The 19527-nt window shown below is 35.2% G+C and overlaps 1 protein-coding gene across 1 annotated transcript in view; it reads right to left on the bottom strand.

Annotated features, from left to right (window-relative positions):
• Positions 1-19527, bottom strand: part of CNTN5 (contactin 5) — a 495116-nt gene that overhangs the window by 50472 nt on the left and 425117 nt on the right. The window contains exon 18 of the mRNA XM_049640842.1: positions 8135-8284. Within this exon, the coding sequence (XP_049496799.1) occupies positions 8135-8284 (150 nt within the window). The remainder of the gene's footprint in view (positions 1-8134; positions 8285-19527) is intronic.

Below are 19527 nucleotides of genomic sequence, written 5' to 3'. Positions count from 1 at the left end.
CTAAACAAAAGAAGATAATATAAAATCATTTCCCAATCTTCTTTTTTCCTGAAAACTTTCTAATATTTATTACAGTAGATGTTTACATAGCCTATTAAAAGATACAGCTCTATTAGAGATCTGGGAGAGGCTATATAATTTAAGAGCTTAATGGTAATCCAGCAACTGATTTGAAAACCAAGATACAGAAGAATAGAAAGAAGGAAGGGACATTGTTTATAAGATAATGGTGGGAGTCAAGAGGGAAATTAAAAAAAAAAATACCTACCTGAATTGAAGTATGTAGCACACAAATATTTCAGTTAACTCAAAATCATTTAAGTTTACTTGATAAAAAGAGTTAAATTTAAATAGTTTCTAAAACCAAAAAGTACTAGTGGTGTATCCTAAAGAGTTCAAATAATGCTTTTACTCCTATCACTAGGATAGATAAGGTGTGTGCACAAATTGAAATACATTTTTGTGGGAATGAGAAAGATCTGGGTGTGGATCTCAAGCTTAGCATTCTAGTTGATTAGTTGAAAATATTTCTTAACTTTTTGTCCTTCAGCTGCTTCACAGAGATAATAATAGTACCTACACTTTAAGGTTTTTTTCATAATTATTTACCATAGTACCTGGAACTATATTTATAAATACTATGTAATGTTATTATCTACTTAGATTTCAAAAAGAGAAAATGGTGAAGTGTTCTATGATAAACAGTAAAAGTTTAGCATTGAGTCTATACATATATAATCTCAAAAGAAATTATTCTTTTGGAAATCTAGATAATATTGTTTTGATAGTACCATGGGAATGATGCTTTCAAATTTGTTTGAACTTGGAAATGTAGGCAAGATGCTATTTTTTATTTACAAAAGAGGATATTTTAGAAAATGTAAGATTTCTCTGATTTATGAACCTTCTCATAAATGGCAATAGTCAAAAGCACAGTAGGTTAATATATACAATAAATGATGTTTACCTCAACTCATATTCTCTTAGCTTTATTTATATGGCTCCCCAAGGAAGTAGAAGCAGAGGATGGGTAAAATAATCTTTAAAAGAGATTTGTTGATGTATGTGGTAGAAAGAGGATATTGAAAATGCAAGAGGAAGAAGGAAATGGGGGGGGGGATGATAACTTGAAATCACTATCTTTGGTGAAGGGTTAGAATTCCAGCTTTACTTCTTAAGTGGTGACCTTGTACAAGTTTTTAAAACTTTCTACTTCTGTTTTCTCATCTGTAAAATGGGGATAAACACTTCTTGCTTTAGAGGGTTGATATGACAATGAAATGATATAATAAAGGACATGTACTTAGCATAGAGCTTGAACATGGTTCATGATTTATGACTGGTATATAGTATTATGGGGACTAGGAAGATATGAAAAGTCATACTTGAGTGTCTCATATTTACTCCTGGGTTGATAACCTTTCATCACTCTTTTATCTTTCATGTTCAAGTCTTCTACAACTCTTCCATCATTTTGCTATTAATCAGAAAAGCACATGCCCCAGGGCATGTGGGTGGCTCAGTAGGTTAAATATCTGACTCTTGATTTTAGTTCAGGTCATAATCTGATGGTTTGTGAGATTGAGCCCTGCATAGGGTTCTGTGCTGATGGTGCAGAGCCTGCTTGGGATTCTTTCTCCTCTCTCTGCCCCTCCTCTCTCTCTCTCTCTCTCTCTCTCTCTCTCTCAAAATAAATAAACATTTAAAAAAAAGCACATGCCTAAAAATCAGCCAGATTTCTTTTATAAAGGCTTTTGCTAAAATTACTTACTATCTCTGCTTGCAAAGTGCCTCTGAAAATGGAGACCTATTTCTTGAATATATTTTGTAGAAAAAACTTGCCTAGGCCAAAGTAGCTTCATTAGTTAAAAATACTGTCTGCTTCATTTAATAGTATTTTCTTTTAGACTTTCTTAATTACTTCAACTAAATGCTTAATTTTTTAATAAATCTTTTTTTAGAAACATATACTAGAGAGACATTTGTGAACCCTACGACGTTTTGTCTTTTCTCTGCACACATCAATGCCTGACAACAGTAGATTTTCTAATTGTCTCTTATAAGTAATTCTGTCCAAGTCCCATTTGGTCTGGTCTTCAAAGCCCCATTAAATGCCATTTACAAGGCCAATACACATAACCCTAGAGAAAACCAATACAAAAATATTAATTTTATTGTGTTTATTCCATAATTTGTGAACTCAATGAAATTTCCTAAGTAATTATCATGAACAAGAACTGTGAAGGTATAAATAGGAACAAAGCAAGATCCTTTCAGAAGTAGGAAGGTAATGGACATTGAAAGAACTTTTAATAGGAAATTAAATGAGTCTTCTGGACTTGGGATGAGTCAAATGTAACCTCAATTGTTAAAGTGAGATTGGCCATAGAAAATCACAGAATTGCTAAGAATCAGAGAAACGAAATTTTATGATCTTTTTCTGTTACCCTCCAGCATATATATATATATATATATATATATATATATATATGATTTTAGCACAAGGAAGGTTTTGGAAAAAATATTGTCAGTTTAGTAGAAAAATGTGTTGTGACATCTCCTCACATCCTTAGCTGTCAATAGAAGGGAAATGGGAATGTTGTTTCCCTCTCAAGCTAAGTGAGAAGAGGAGGAAATCACTGCTACAGAGTACAGATGCTTACATCTCACATCCTGGCTGAATGCTGTCAAGCTTCAGAATTTTGCAATATGGCCCAGTCTGATGCTATTTCACCAGAGTGGAGACCAAAATAGCTCTTTAGAACATCAAGTTTGGCAGCTCAGGAATGTGATTACAGGGGGCCAAGTGGACACTATGGAAGGTAAGTTTGATTAGGCTGGCTGGGATCACTCCCAAGTAAACTTCCTGCTAGAGGATAGGATAGTCTCCAAAGAACTCAGTGCATCTTATAAGAGAAAGAAGCAGCATGTGGACAAATGCTGTTACACATTGCACTCAACACCCATGTGAGTACTACACCCATGTGAAAACTACCTAAGTAGTTTTCCTCCTTCTTCTTATCTTGCCTATAAAGTGACTGGAGCAGCAGCTGGAAGGTGAGGGAAGAAGTGGAAAGAAAGAAAAGACAAATGAGCTCTTGGTTCAAGCCTATTCTGGGAAAGAACAAGAGAAAGCATGGACTGGATGTGAGATTAAAGTTTTTATTTAAATTAAAATGGAAGTTTTTAATACCTGAAAGTGATACTTCCATAATATCTAAAAGTGCCTTGGATGTATATAGTTGGGGCTGAAGTCAGAGATTAGAGGAAGCATAATGGAGAAAATAAAATTATTTTATGTTAAAATTACACAGAGTTCAGTCTGTTAGTAAACCAATTACATAACTATGATGCAGTGCAGAAAATCCTAAGACTAGGAAAGATTTTCATCTGATTGTCTACTTGACACTCAGATTTATCTGGCCAAGCATTTACCTATTAAATGTAGAAAAAATATTTTGCTTTCTGTGGCCAGAAATATGTGTGTGTCCTTTTCCATTTCAGAGCCAAGAAAGAATGGCAGGTCAGAATACAATGTGCTAAGCAACTGGAAAACTATATGAATGTGAAACAAATTTTTTAAGCAAGTTCTTTAATTTGACACTTCTCTTTTTCTGCTCCTTTTGTCTTGTCTATGCTATAAGAAACAAAGAAAATGGCCATATACTGGTACAATTTCACAATCCACTTATAGACTGGTATCTGGCTAGATAACAAATGCAGCATGGGAAGCTAGACAGGGGTAGAGATGGAGATTTAGAGGAGAGGCATCATGTGCACTGTGCACCACATTCTGAAAGGCTCCCTTGATTCCTAAGCCATCAGGTGGGCTGAGTGGCCAGACTTGATGGTGCAGTCTGTGGCAGAGACTTCTCAATAGGAGGGCATCTTGGAGGAGCCAGATATAAGCCAAGAAAGTGGATGATACTTATTGTATCAATAGACATACATTTAACCTGAAAATATTTCCTAAATGTGAAAAAAGTGACTAATGCATAATTACTATTGTTAAAACTTCCATTGAACAAAGTAATAACTCATTTACATTGATGATGATGATGATGATGATGATGATGATGATAAGTGGCTAATATTAAGCATTTACCATGTGCCAGGCACTATGTTAAGCTCTTTACATGCATTATATTATTTAATATAAAGAGCCAATGGAGTAGGTTGTGATTGTCTCCATTTTATAAGTGGGAAAATTGAGCCTTGAGCAATTTATATATCTTATCTATTTCACTGCTAATAAACAGCAGATAACATTAATACAGATCTGCCTAATTCTAAAACTCAAATTTTTAATTACAGGTTGAAGATAGAATCTTCTTTTCTTTCTTTCCTTCTTTCTTTCCTTCTTTCCTTCTTTCTTTCTTTCTTTCTTTCTTTCTTTCTTTCTTTCTTTCTCAATCTCTGTTATTTCATCATAAATTTGTTTTTGATGTTTATTTATTTTTGAGAAAGAGAGAGAGAGACAGAGTGCAAGTGGGGAGGGACAGAGAGAGAAAGAGACACAGAATCCAGAGTAAGCTCCTGGCTCTGAGCCGTCAACACAGAGCCCGAGTAGGGCTTGAACTCAGGAACCATGAGATCATGACCTGAGCTGAAGTCAGACACCCAGGTGCTCTTCTGTTATTTCATTATTTGAAATAAAGAACTGCAGATATTGAGATTTATACAAAGAGCTTTGATAATAATAAACATTTTATACTACAGAGAAAACCAAACCTTTCTAAATAATAGATTACATAGTTAACTCTATCTTATGTCCTTTTCATTTATATTCAACAATTAGTGTTATAAATGCATAAATTATGGAATATTAAAGTTCAATTAAATAAGAAAATTGCTGTTGTTGTATTCATTTTTACATATTTTTCCATTTCTACTGTAGTGTATATTTTACATTCACTTCCTAAAATGTGATTTTTTTTCTCTTGTGTTCTCTTTTTAAATGATAGAGAAAGCATTTCCTTTACCCAACCCAAAATAATACATGGGTTTGATGATAGTAACACATTTCCAAAATAAAACAGAATTATATCTATCTGCCTATCTATCTATAATCTATCTATTTATCTATCATCTATTTATCTATCTACTTACCTATCATCTATCTACATATATCATCTACAAAAACTTGTATGAAAATTATACTATAAATAAATAAATACAAATGTGCATTAAAGTAAAAAACATATGTATATTACTATTTTGATATTCTAATAATAAGCCAGATTGACCCAATTTATCTTATATTTATTGACTGTTAAGAGTATTTTGATGAGTCTAAAATTCAAAATATATCTTAGAGGAAACTGCAAAGAAAAAAAATTTTTTTTTGGTGTGTGGGAAAGAAACAATCCCAAGGTAAAAATGCTTTAGTAAACCTGCATTGGGATTTAGAATATTAAAGTAACTAGGATACTTTTAAAGGAACATAAAACTTTCAACTCAATATCTTGAATGTGAGACCTTTCTCTTTCTCAAGACCTTCTCTTTCTCAAGTAGCTCTGTTGATTTTCAGAGATTACTTGGTCCGTTAGAACAGGATCATCTTTTAAAATGCAGAGCATGTACTTAAAAGAGGCAGAGTATGTCAGTTGAGAGGGCATCTCAGGATATTTGTGTCCCTTTTAATCTGTGCTGCCTGATGAAACAGACACAAAACTCAACACTTGGTTCAGCATCATTAGTAGTTTTAGCCCTGTGTGGTACCAAAGTACAAGAAGCATTAAGTAGACTGTACAAGCCTTCCTCAACTAACTTTCAAAGGGGTGCATTGCATGCAGTTTTCATGCTATTTCTTTTCTCTTCCATGAGATTTTAACAGACTAAATAAAGTATGCCATGCATATAGAACTAATGATAAAATGGAAAGGCTTGAGTTATATGATTGAGGTAGCTGCAGGAAGAGATGAGGGTCAGGTCTTTCAGAATGTATCATCTGAATGCAATTTAGCTTGAAAAATAAAAGTGCTTTTGCTGAAGTGTTTTTAAATTGTACAAGGAGATTTATACTATAAAAGTCTAAAAGGATTATTCATCTGAAACAGATTATTTATTTTCAAAATGAATATTTATAGAGAAACTCTGAATTAGGCAGTAATCTTTGCCTTTGTTTAAACACAATTAACAATATGCAAAATAAGGCAGTTTTTTTAGAAAATATGTGAGCATAAGTACTAATATTGGCAGTCATTTCAATATCTACATAGTGACTGCATAAAATGAGAAATGAGTAACCTGTTATACTCTTAATTAGTGAACACCTGTACACAATGAAAGCATGGCTGATTTATGAATGCATGAAAATCTAACCAGGCAATTGATGTTCAATTTAAAATTCAAACTATTGAAAAAATAGCAGAAAAAAAAAACAACTTGTACTAGGCAAATCACAAAAGCAGAAAAGTTGGATTTTCTGTGAATGAATCTTTTCCAATATATTTAGGCTACTTTATCTTTTATTTTCTTGATTGCTTAATTTTTATATAGAAATAATTTGAATAACTTTTGTATAGCTATTCCCACTTAGTGCAATAAATTAACCATTTGGTATTTTTGTCTTTTTTCATGTGAAGAAAATAGGGCCATGTGAAGGAAATAGAAGGAATATTTCCTTTAATCTGTCAACAAAAACATACAGAGTACCAGTGCCAAAATATTGTCTTAGGTGCTGAAGATATAACACTAAAACATTATACAAAAATCCTCATCCTCAGTGCACTGACATTCTAATGATTGAGATTCATATATTATCAGAGTGTAAAAATATTAAAATTATTTGTTTTTTTCCTCCTTGTATCTGAAATTTACCCCTTTTTCTGTTTTCGGAATGGTCTCATCAGCATTATTCACATCTGTGTTTGCCTAAGCTAGTGCCCTACTAGACATTTTTTAGTAGACAATTTTATAGGACATAAGAGATAAGTCCTTAAAAGAGATAAGTCCTTGGGGCGCCTGGGTGGCGCAGTCGGTTAGGCATCCGACTTCAGCCAGGTCACGATCTCGCGGTCCGTGGGTTCAAGCCCCACGTCGGGCTCTGGGCTGATGGCTCGGAGCCTGGAGCCTGTTTCCGATTCTGTGTCTCCCTCTTTCTCTGCCCCTCCCCCGTTCATGCTCTGTCTCTCTCTGTCCCAAAAATAAATAAAAAACGTTGAAAAAAAATTTAAAAGGATAAGTCCTTATTGATAAGTCAATAAAACTTCGTTCAAAGTAATAAAAACTTTATGAAAGTTTTTTTCTTTATTTTTTTTCTTTTTCCAGATTTTGGGCTAGATATTTAAATTTTGTTTTTTTAATATTTTTAATTGTTTTAAAGTTTATTTTTGAGAGAGAGCATGCCCGCCCAAGTTGGAGAGGGGCAGAGAAAGAGGAAGAGAATCCTAAGCAGGCTCCATTCTGTCAGCACAGAGCCCTATGCGGGGCTCAAACCCTGTAAGCCATGAGATCATGACTTGAGCTGAAATGGAGAGTTGGATGCTTAATCAGCTGAGCCACCCAGGTGTCCCTAAAATTTGTTTTTAAATAAAATTGCTAATTCCTCTATGTGACCATTAAAAACATTTTAGAGATAATTCATTCCAAAAGACCAGAAGAATGCTGTGTTTTCTGTCAGGAAGGAGATGGATATTTATTGTACACATAGGTGTCAAGGGGGCAGCAAGTCAACTTAAGATGATGTTTGCCTTTGCAGAGTATAATTTATGACATGTAGGTGGTGAAGGGCAATATAGAGTTCTAAGGAAGTACACTGAAATTAAAGTTTACTGTTAACCACTGGAGAAAAAGAGGTGGGCATATCTATTCTGAATTTTATGGATTTGCTATATCAAATGAGTACATAATTAGAAAAAGAAATTAACTGCTTCAATTTCATGGTAACTTGAAGATGAGTGCTAGGGTTGGGAGGAAATTGAAGCATCTAGATGCATTTGCAGAAACAAGAAGAAAAAGATCTGAAAACAAATAAAATGAAATAATTATTTTAAAGGAAATAATTTTATGATGTCTAGGTAAGTGAATCCAGAAAAAAATTATACTAAAGCAAGCAATCATGGTTGATTCAACTTGCTTTCAAAGTGATTAGCACATGCTAAATTGAATTCTGATTCTCCAAAATTCTTACCTGCTTCATTTGTACGGATCATTCGAGATGGAGTGCTTGGATCTCCAGTCCCAATTGGATTGGTAGCCACCACTCTAAATTCATATTCCACCCAGGGGTTAAGGTCCACTGCCATGGCTGACTCCATGTCACCTGTTATGATTTCTGGGACTATGGAGAGGAAAGAGATTTCATGGCATTAGGAGGACTCAGAAACAGTTACAAATGGCGATCAAGGATATCACAGGTATAACAGAATCAGTAAACTGATGCATAATTCCTTATTACACAAGGTCATGGTGTCATCTCTGGTCTCATTAGTAAAATGAAAATCAATCTTTAGGAAGTAAGCACTTGTCCATATCAAAGATTGTTGTAGTTAATTAGAATTCTTTCATTTCATGTTTATACATAAATGCTGTAACATAACTTGCCATTATCTACACTAAAAATCATTTTGTCAACCTCTCAGCCTCAAATAAGAGGCTTACTAGTGCTATAATTTAAGCAAATAGTTGTTAAATTTCTAGGGAAATTTCTTGAGCAGTTTGCGTCTCTCAGTTCTGGCAAGCATGCTTAGCCACTTGGCAGTTCAAAGCTGCAAACCCCTCTAATTTAAAAACAGGTTTGTGGAATCTAAGCAGAAGCTCTGCACTCTTCTTGGAATGATTTTTGTGCTAAAGTTTGATTTTATTGAAACACAAAATTGTCAATACAATTATCATGGAGTAAAATACTTTTTACTTAGTATATATGCTATATTTGGGACTGCTTTTCTTGTTCATTCAGCTCTGCTGTCTAGGAAATATTTCGGGAAGAACATTTGTCACAGGTGTGGAAATAGGGAAATAGGAGAACCTTCCTTAGGATATGCAAAGATCCTCTGGATTTATGTCAATACTGGATTTCTGTGTAAGCGTGTTAAGATGGGGGAGGCTCTTGATTTGATGACTGTTCAATTTTACTATGACAATATGGAATTTGGATTTTACATGAAAATATCTTTTGAAATGTGTCAAGAGAATGTTAACAAATAATCAGTTCTGTGAAAGGTGAATGATCAGAGCATTGGCAGTGTGGGCTGCCTGACAAACTTTATATTACTGAAAAGCTGAATTTTTTTGAGGCAGTGAAATGAAGACCTGGAGAAAAGTCTGCCTGACTGCACTGGCAGCTGAGCAACATCCTTGGAGTCTAAGACATAGGGGAAAAAAGGCCACTGCTCAGTTCATAGCTTGGTGAAATGCTGCCTGCCAAATATAACATGGGAAGATTTCTCCAGACACTTAGCCCTCCCTATCTCCTAGCCTACACTGTATCATCAATACTTGCTTTGATCCATCAAAGACTTACCTCACTGTTTCATTTACTTCTGTTTACGTCAGTCACCTCAAGCAACTCTAGACATCTAAGTCATCCCTCATCCTTTTTATTCTAATCCCCATAGAATTCTGCACATATCCTTTTCTGCCCTAGTTCCCCTCCTTCTCTACTCTGTCAAATCTGTTTAGTGTGACCTCTGGAATTCATAATCCTTTATTAGCAAAATCTCCTGTATATAATTTTCCTTCCTGAACATCCTTCCAACTTTTACTTTAATATAATCCTGAATCCCCAGTAAGGAAACTTTATGCCTCTGAAGGGATGGCTCTCTTAAGATATAGTAGACAAGAGTAACCAGTCCATCTTGGTTGTGTACACCCTCTCCTTTGTCTCCAATGGATTTTTTCCATTAGCATATAAGCATGAAGGTATTTTCCCCACCAAAACCCTGCAAAAACAAAACAAAATTCTCTCAAAACTTCCTCTCCTTCTAGCTTTCATCCAGTTTCTACTTCTTGAGAGCTGTTTGTGCTATTATTTGCTGTCTCTAATTATTTTCCTTTTTACTCACTCTAAACATAAAGATGGGAAGAAGAGATCCTACCTTTAAGCTCTTACCTCCAGCTTTCTCCCATAACCACTCCTGTCAAGATTGCCAATGGTCGTTATTACTAACCCTATTGTCAGGTCTCTGTTCCTCATCTTTCTTGACCTAACATCATTCTTTGACACATTCTTTTTTCTTTGAAATACTTTTTAAAACATAACTTCTGTTTTTTTCTGACATGACTATGTCTTATTAGTCACCATTGCTGATTTCTTTTCATCTTTTAGATTTACCCAGTTCTACTAACTCCTTGGTGATCTTATCTAGTTTTATGGTTTTAAATACCTTCTGTGTGCTATGACACCAATTATTTTCATCCATGAGCCTCTTCCCTAGACTCCAAACTCATTTGTCCAATGGCCTAATGGACACTTCTATTTGGATAGGGTTCTCAACCTTAAATTCCACCTCCTATTTCTGAAGTATTCCCTATTCAGTGAATGAAAATTGTATTCTTATGGGTGTTGTAGCCAAGATCTTGGAGTTATCCTGGATTCCTTTCTTTTCTCCTTGTCTCACTTTAACCCATAGGCAAATTATAAAATTGCTGATATCAAAATATGATTTCTTCACTTCCTTTTGCAACAAAACTTCTTAAAAGTTTTGTCTATGTTTTCTTTCATTCTTTCTTTTTTTTAATGAATTAACATACAATGATATATTAGATTCAGGTGTACAATATAATGATTCAAAAATTCTATGCATTACTCAGTGCTCATCAAGAGAAATGTGTTGTTGATTCCCTTTATCTTTTTACCCTTTCCCCTACCTACTTCCTTTCTGACAACCACCAGTTTGTTCTCAGTATTTAAGAGTCTCTGTTTTTTTTGTTGTTTGTTTGTTTGTTTGTTTGTACCTTCTTTCTGTTTGTTTTGTTTCTTAAATTCCACATATAAGTGAAATCATATGGTATTTGTCTTTCTCTGACTGACTTCACTTAGCATTATACTCTCTAGGTCCATCCATATTGTTGCAAATAACAAGATCTCATTCTTTTTATGGCTTTTTAACATTCCATTATATACATGTAGCATATCTTCTTTATCCATTCATCTATCAACAGACGCTTGGGTTGCTTCCAATCTTGACAATTATAAAAAAGTGCTACAATAAATATAAGGGTGGGTATATCTTTTTAAATTACTGTTTCCTTTTTCTTTGGGTAAATACCCAATAGTGGAATGACTCATTCATATGGTAATTCTATTTTTAATTTTTTGAGGAACCTCCATACTGTTTTCCATAGTGGCTGCACCAATTTGCATTCCTATCAACAGTGCCCAAAGCTTCATTTTCTCTACATTGTTGCCAACATTTATTATTTTTTATCTTGTTGATACTAGCCATTTTGACTAGTGTATATCTCACTGTGGTTTTAATTTGTATTTCCCTGATGATTAGTGATATTGAGCATCTTTGCATGTGTCTTTTGGCCATCTGTATGCCTTCTTTGCAAAAATGTATATTCAGGCCCTCTGCTCATTTTTAAATCAGATTATTATTATTATTTTTTTTTTGGTGTTGCATTTATATATATTGGATATTTACTCCTTATCAGATATATTATTTGCAAATATATTCCCCCATTCAGTAAGTTGCCTTTTTGTTTTATTAATGTTTAATTCACTGTGTAGAAGCTTTTTATTTTGGTGTAATCCTAATAGTTTAATTTTGCTATTATTTCCCTTTCCATAGGAGACATATCTAGAAAAATGTTGCTATGGCTGATATAAAAGGAATTACTGCCTATGCTTTCTTTTAGGAATTTAATGGTTTCAGGTCTTACACTTAGGTCTTTAAACTACTTTGAGTTTATTCTTGTGTATGGTGTAAGAATGTGGTCCAGTTTTAATTCTGTTGCATGTAGCTGTCCAGTTTTCCCAACACCATTTACTGAAGAGGGTATCTTTTCCCTATTGTATATTCTTGTCTCCTTTGTTGTAGATTAATTGACTATATATGCATGGGTTTATTTTGGGGGTCCTTATACTGTTCTATTGATCTATGTGTCTACTTCTGTGCTAGTACCATACTGTTTTGATTACTACAGCTTTGTAGTATATCTTGAAATCTGGGAATGTGATACCTCCAGCTTTGTTCTTTCTTTTTTTCTTTTTTTTTTTTTTATATTGCTTTGGTTATTCAGGGTCTTTTATTGTTCCATACAAATTTTAGTATTTCTGTGAAAAAATGCTATTGGAATTTTAATAGGGATTACTTGAAGTCTGTAGATTGCTTTGGATACAATGGACATTTAAACAATATTGGTTCTTCCAATCTATCAACATGGAATATCTTTTCATTTGTTTGTGTCATCTTTAATTTCTTTCATCAGTGTTATAGTTTTCAAAGTACCAGTCTTCACTTCCTTGGATAACTTTAGACTAGGTATTTCATTATTTTTGGTGCGACTATAAGTGGAATTGTTATTTTTAAATTTTTCTTTCCTCTACTTCATTACTATTATATAGAAATGCAACAGATTTCTGTATATTAATTTTGTGTCCTCTGACTATACTAAATTAATTTATCAGTTCTAGTAGTTTTTTGTGGAGTCTTTAGGGTAGTATCTATATAGTATCACGTCATCTGCAAATAGTGGGCTTTACTTCTTTCCTACCAATTTGGTGGCCTTTTATTAATTTTTCTTGTCTGATTTCTGTGGCTAGGAATTCCAGTGCTATTTTAAATAAAAGTAGTGAAAGAGAACATCCTTGTCTTTGGTTCTGATCTTAGAGGAAAGGGTCTCAATTTTCACCATTGAGCTATGGGGTTTTCATGCATGGCCTTTATTATGTTGTCAGATATGTCCCTTCAATACTTACTTTGTTAAGTTTTTTTTATCATGAATGGATGTAGTTCTTTGTCAAATGCTTTTTCTGCACCTATTGAGATGATCATAGGATTTTTATCCTTTGTCTTGTTAATGTGGTATATCACACTGCTTGATTTGCAAATACTGAAACACGGTGCATCCCACTTATTGTGGCAAATGACCTCCTATTTTGAACCCATTTTTGTGAGACTTTAGTCTTTATTATTTTACTAAAATTACTATTGTCAAGGTAACCAATGACCTCCACGTTGCTAAGATCAATGATAAATTCTCAATCTTCATCACACTTCACGTGTCAGTAGCATTTGACGCAGTTGATTACTTCCTTTTCCTTAGTGAATTTTATTCTTTTGTCTTCCAGGATATCACATTGTCTTGGTTTTCCTTTTAACTAAATGGTTAGTTTTCTTTTGTATCCTTAGTCTTTTTCCTCTTTTCTACAACTTCTTACTATTGAAATGCTCCAGGGCTCAATTTTCCTACTTTTTTCTTCTTTATTTTGTGTTCATATACTTTACATGACATGCAATCTTATGGTTATAAATGAAATTTATATGCCAATAACTTTCCAGTTTATATCTTTATTCTAAACCTCTCTCTTAAAGTGAATCCTCATATATCCAATTGCCTATGCTTAGGGGCTCTATATCCACACATACAGGGGCCCTATAAACCACAGTGAATCCCTGTATTCACTGGGGGTTAAGACTTCAACATATAAACTTTGGAGGAGTCACAATTCAATCCACATCAGGCAGGTTTCAATTTTAAATAAAATGATCAGGATAAGTCTCATTGAGAAGACACAGTTGAGTGAAGTTTTAAAGGAAATGTGGATTTAGTTATGTCGATATCTAGGGAAGAAGCATGTCAGGTAAAAGGCACAACTAGTGTAAAGGTATTAGAAGCATTATATGTAAGAACATTAGAATATTGGTGAGTCAGGAGCAAAGTGAGCTCTGGGGAAAATGGTAAAGATGAATGGAGAATGATAGAAGACGATAGGACCAAGTCAAATAGGAGTTGGGTTTTCATTCTGAAAGAAATGGAGAGACACTGGAAGACTGATATTCTAAGTCTTATCTTTTAATACATTAGTTCAGACTATGTTGAGAATAGGAAGGGGGCACCTGGGTGGCTCAGTTGGTTAAGTGTCTGACTTCGGCTTAGGTCATGATCTCATGGTTCAATTGTTCGTGGGTTTGAGCCCCACATCGGGCTCTGTACTGACAGCTCAGAGGCTTGAGCCTGTTTTGGATTCTGTGTCCCCCCCTCTCTCTGCCCTTCTCCTGCTCACACTTTGTCTCTGTCTCTCAAAAATAAATAAACATTGAAAAAAATTTAAAGAGCCTTTAAAAAAATAGGAAGTAATTATACTTAAATGAGGTAACAAGGATGGGGCTCTTATCTGGTAGAATTAGTGTCCTTATAAGAAGAGATTCCAGAGCACTCACTTCTTTTTTTCTCTTCCATGTGAGGACACAGTGAGAAGGCTGCAGCTGCAAGCCAGGAGGAGAGTTCTCACCAAGAATTAAATCAAATTGGCCGACACCTAGATCTTAGAATTCCCAGGCTTTAGAAATGTGAGAAGAAAAAGTTCTGTTATTTAAACCACCAAGTTTATGGTCTTTTGTTATGGTAGCCTCAGCAGACAAATACACTGCCTATACCATAATACTTCTGATCCTCCTTACAATATTTCTTTAATTTTTTTGTTCACTAACTTCTTTGTGTTGTTTCGTTTTTATTTTTTATTTAAATTTTAGTTAGTTAACATATAGTGCAATATTGGTTTCAGGAGTTGAATTCAGTGATTTATCACTTACATGCAACAACCAGTGTCATCACAAGTGCCCTCCTTAGTACCCATCACCTCTCTAGTCCATCCCCCACCCACCTCCCTCCATCAACCATCAATTTCTTCTCTATCAAGAGTCTCTTGTGCTTTGTTTCCCTCTCTTCTTTTCATCACCACTTCCCATATATTCATCAGTTTTGTTTCTTAAATTCCACATATAAGTAAAATCATCTGGTATTTGTTTTTCTCTGACTTATTTTGCTTAGCATAATACACTTTAGCTCTATCCACATTGTTGTAAATGGCAAGATTTCATTCTTTTTGTTGGCTGAATAATCATCCATTGTATATATACCATATCTTCTTTATTCATTTATCAGTCAATGGATATTTGGGCCCTTGCCATAGTTTGGTTATTGTTGATAATGCTGCCATAAACATTGGGGTTGAATGTACCCCTTCATATATGTATTTTTGTATCCTTTGGGTAAATACCTAATAGTGCAGTTGCTGAATCCTTGGGTGGTTCTAATTTTAGTGTTTTGAGGAACCTCCATACTATTCTCCATAGTGGTTGCACCAGTTAGTATTCCCACCAGCAGCGCAAGAGAGTTCCCCTTTCTCCACATCGTCACCAACAACTGTTGTTTCTTATGTTGTTCATGTAAGCCATTCTGACAGGTGTCAGGTGGTACTTCATCATGCATTTCATTTGTATTTCCCTGATGATGAGTGATGTTGAGCATCTTTCCATGTGTCTTTTAGCTATATGGATGTCTTCTTTGGAAAATGGTCTATTCATGTCTTCTGCCCCTTTCTTAACTGGGTTGTTTTTGGGTGATGAGATTGACAAGTTCTTTATAGATTTTGAATACTAAACCTTTATCAGATATGTTGTTTACAAATATCTTCTCCCATTCTGTAGGTTGACTTTTAGTTTTATTGATGGTTTCCTTGGCTGCACAGAACCTTTTTATCTTGATAAAGTGCCAATAGTTCATGTTAGCTTTTGTTTCCCTTGCCTTTGGTGATGTGACTGGTGAAGTTGCTGTGGCCTAGGTCAAAGAGGTTTCTGCCTGTGTTCTTCTCTTGGATTTTGATGGTTTCCTGTCTCACATTTAGGTCTTCAATCACTTTGTATTTTTGTGTGTGGTGTAAGAAGGTGGTCCAGTTTCATTCTTATGCATGTCGCTGTCCAGTGTTCCCAACATCATTTGTTGAAGGGACTGTCTTTTGTCCATTGGATATTCTTTCCTGCCTTGTTGAAGATCATTTCAACATACAGTTGTGGGTCCATTTCTGGGTTTTCTATTCCGTTCCATGGTTCCATGTGTCTGCTTTTCTGCCAATACCATACTGTCTTGATGACTATAGATTTGTACTTGTTTATTATGTTCCCTCTTTATTGTTTGTCCTCACCCATGAGAACACAATATCCGCAAGGATAGAGCCTAGAATACTACCTGGAAGGTGTTTGACAAATTGAATGAATGAAAGAGGAGTTCAAATTGTCAAGTGTGATAAAATACATTTAATTTCAGTTTTAATCTTGATGTAATTATTTCAGGCTTTACATTAAAAAAGAAAACGAATATAAACTATAAAAATCCTTCTTCCCAAAGGTACATATATTTATATTTTCTTAGAAATAACTATAGGTTTTATTTTTTTTCAATATATGAAATTTATTGTCAAAATGGTTTCCATACAACACCCAGTGCTCATCCCAAAAGGTGCCCTCCTCAATACCCATCACCCACCCACCCTTCCCTCCCACCCCCCATCAACCCTCAGTTTGTTCTCAGTTTTTAAGAGTCTCTTATGCTTTGGCTCTCTCCCACTCTAACCTCTTTTTTTTTCTACCCCTCCCCATGGATTTCTGTTAAGTTTCTCAGGATGCACATAAGAGTGAAACCATATGGTATCTGTCTTTCTCTGTATGGCTTATTTCACTTAGCATCACACTCTCCAGTTCCATCCACGTTGCTACAAAGGGCCATATTTCATTCTTTCTCATTACCCTGTAGTACTCCATTGTGTATATAAACCACAATTTCTTTATCCATTCCAGTTGATGGACATTTAGGCTCTTTTCATAATTTGGCTATAGTTGAGAGTGCTGCTATAAACATTGGGGTACAAGTGCCCCTATGCATCAGTACTCCTGTATCCCTTGGGTAAATTCCTAGCAGTGCTATTTCTGGGTCATAGGGTAGGTCTATTTCTAATTTTCTGAGGAACCTCCACATTGTTTTCAAGAGTGGCTGCACCAATTTTCATTCCCACCAACAGTGTGAGAGGGTTCCCGTTTCTCCACATCCTCTCCAGCATCTATAGTCTCCTGTTTTGTTCATTTTGGCAACTCTGAATGGCGTGAGGTGATATCTGAGTGTGGTTTTGATTTGTATTTCCCTGATGAGGAGCGACGTTGAGCATCTTTTCATGTGCCTGTTGGCCATCCGGATGTCTTCTTTAGAGAAGTGTCTATTCATGTTTTCTGCCCATTTCTTCACTGGGTTATTTGTTTTTCGGGTGTGGAGTTTGGTGAGCTCTGTATAGATTTTGGATACTATCCCTTTGTCTGATATGTCATTTGCAAATATCTTTTCCCATTCCGTTGGTTGCCTTTTAGTTTTGATGGTTGTTTCCTTTGCTGTGCAGAAGCTTTTTATCTTCAAAGGTCCCAGTAATTCACTTTTGCTTTTAATTCCCTTGCCTTTGGGGATGTGTCGAGTAAGAGATTGCTACGGCTGAGGTCAGAGAGGTCTTTTCCTGGATTCTCCTCTAGGGTTTTGATGGTTTCCTGTCTCACATTCAGGTCCTTTATCCATTTTGAGTTTATTTTTGTGAATGGTGTGAGAAAGTGGTCTAGTTTCAACCTTCTGCATGTTCCTGTCCAGTTCTCCCAGCGCCATTTGTTAAAGAGACTGTCTTTTTCCCATTGGATGTTCTTTCCTGCTTTGTCAAAGATGAGTTGGCCATACGTTTGTGGGTCTAGTTCTGGGGTTTCTATTCTATTCCATTGGTCTATGTATCTGTTTTTGTGCCAATACCATGCTGTCTTGATGATTACAGCTTTGTAGTAGAGGCTAAAGTCTGGGATTGTGATGCCTCCTGCTTTGGTCTTCTTCTTCAAAATGACTTTGGCTATTCGGGGCCTTTTGTGGTTCCATATGAATTTTAGGATTGCTTGTTCTAGTTTCGAGAAGAATGCTGGTGCAATTTTGATTGGGATTGCATTGAATGTGTAGATAGCTTTGGGTAGTATTGACATTTTGACAATATTTATTCTTCCATTCCATGAGCACGGAATGTCTTTCCATTTCTTTATATCTTCTTCAATTACCTTCATAAGCTTTCTATAGTTTTTAGCATACAGATCTTTTACATCTTTGGTTAGATTTATTCCTAGGTATTTTATGCTTCTTGGTGAAATTGTGAATGGGATCGGTTTCTTTATTTGTCTTTCTGTTGCTTCATTGTTAGTGTATAAGAATGCAACTGATTTCTGTACATTGATTTTGTATCCTGCAACTTTGCTGAATTCATGTATCAGTTCTAGCAGACTTTTGGTGGAGTCTGTCGGATTTTCCATGTATAGTACCATGTCATCTGCAAAAAGCAAAAGCTTGACTTCATCTTTGCCAATTTTGATGCCTTTGATTTCTTTTTGTTGTCTGATTGTTGATGCTAGCACTTCCAACACTATGTTAAACAACAGCGGTGAGAGTGGGCATCCCTGTTGTGTTCCTGATCTCAGGGAAAAAGCTCTCAGTTTTTCCCCATTGAGGATGATATTAGCTGTGGGCTTTTCATAAATTGCTTTTATGATCTTTAAGTATGTTCCTTCTATCCTGACTTTCTCAAGGGTTTTTATTAAGAAAGGGTGCTGAATTTTATCAAAGGCCTTTTCTGCATCGATTGACAGGATCATATGGTTCTTTTCTTTTATTAATGTAATGTATCATGTTGATTGATTTGCGAATGTTGAACCAGCCCTGCATCTCAGGAATGAATCCCACTTGATCATGGTGAATAATTCTTTTTATATGCCGTTGAATTCGATTTGCTAGTATCTTATTGAGAAATTTTGCATCCATATTCATCAGGGATATTGGCCTGTAGTTCTCTTTTTTTACTGGGTCTCTGTCTGGTTTGGGAATCAAAGTAATACTGGCTTCATAGATTGAGTCTGGAAGTTTTCCTTCCCTTTCTACTTTTTGGATTAGCTTGAGAAGGATAGGTATTATCTCTGCCAAACATCTGGTAGAACTCCCCTGGGAAGTCATGTGGTCCTGGATTCTTATTTGTTGGGAGATTTTTGATAACCGATTCAATTTCTTCGCTGGTTATGGGTCTGTTCAAGCTTTCTATTTCCTCCTGATTGAGTTTTGGAAGAGTGTGGGTGTTTAGGAATTTGTCCATTTCTTCCAGGTTGTCCAATTTGTTGGCATATAATTTTTCATAGTATTCCCTGATAATTGTTTGTATCTCTGAGGGATTGGTTGTCATAAATCCATTTTCATTCATGATTTTATCTATTTGGGTCATCTCCCTTTTCTTTTTGAGAAGCCTGGCTAGAGGTTTGTCAATTTTGTTTATTTTTTCAAAAAACCAACTCTTGGTTTCGTTGATCTGCTCTACAGTTTTTTTAGATTCTATACTGTTTATTTCTGCTCTGATATTTATTATTTCTCTTCTTCTGCTGGGTTTAGGCTGCCTTTGCTGTTCTGCTTGTATTTCCTTTAGGTGTGCTGTTAGATTTTGTATTTGGGATTTTTCTTGTTTCTTGAGATAGGCCTGGATTGCAATGTATTTTCCTCTCAGGACTGCCTTCGCTGCATCCCAAA

This window comes from Panthera uncia, chromosome D1 (assembly GCF_023721935.1).
Source record: "Panthera uncia isolate 11264 chromosome D1, Puncia_PCG_1.0, whole genome shotgun sequence".
Classification (NCBI taxonomy): Eukaryota; Metazoa; Chordata; class Mammalia; order Carnivora; family Felidae; genus Panthera; species Panthera uncia.
This window is presented reverse-complemented; position numbering and strand designations above follow the sequence as displayed.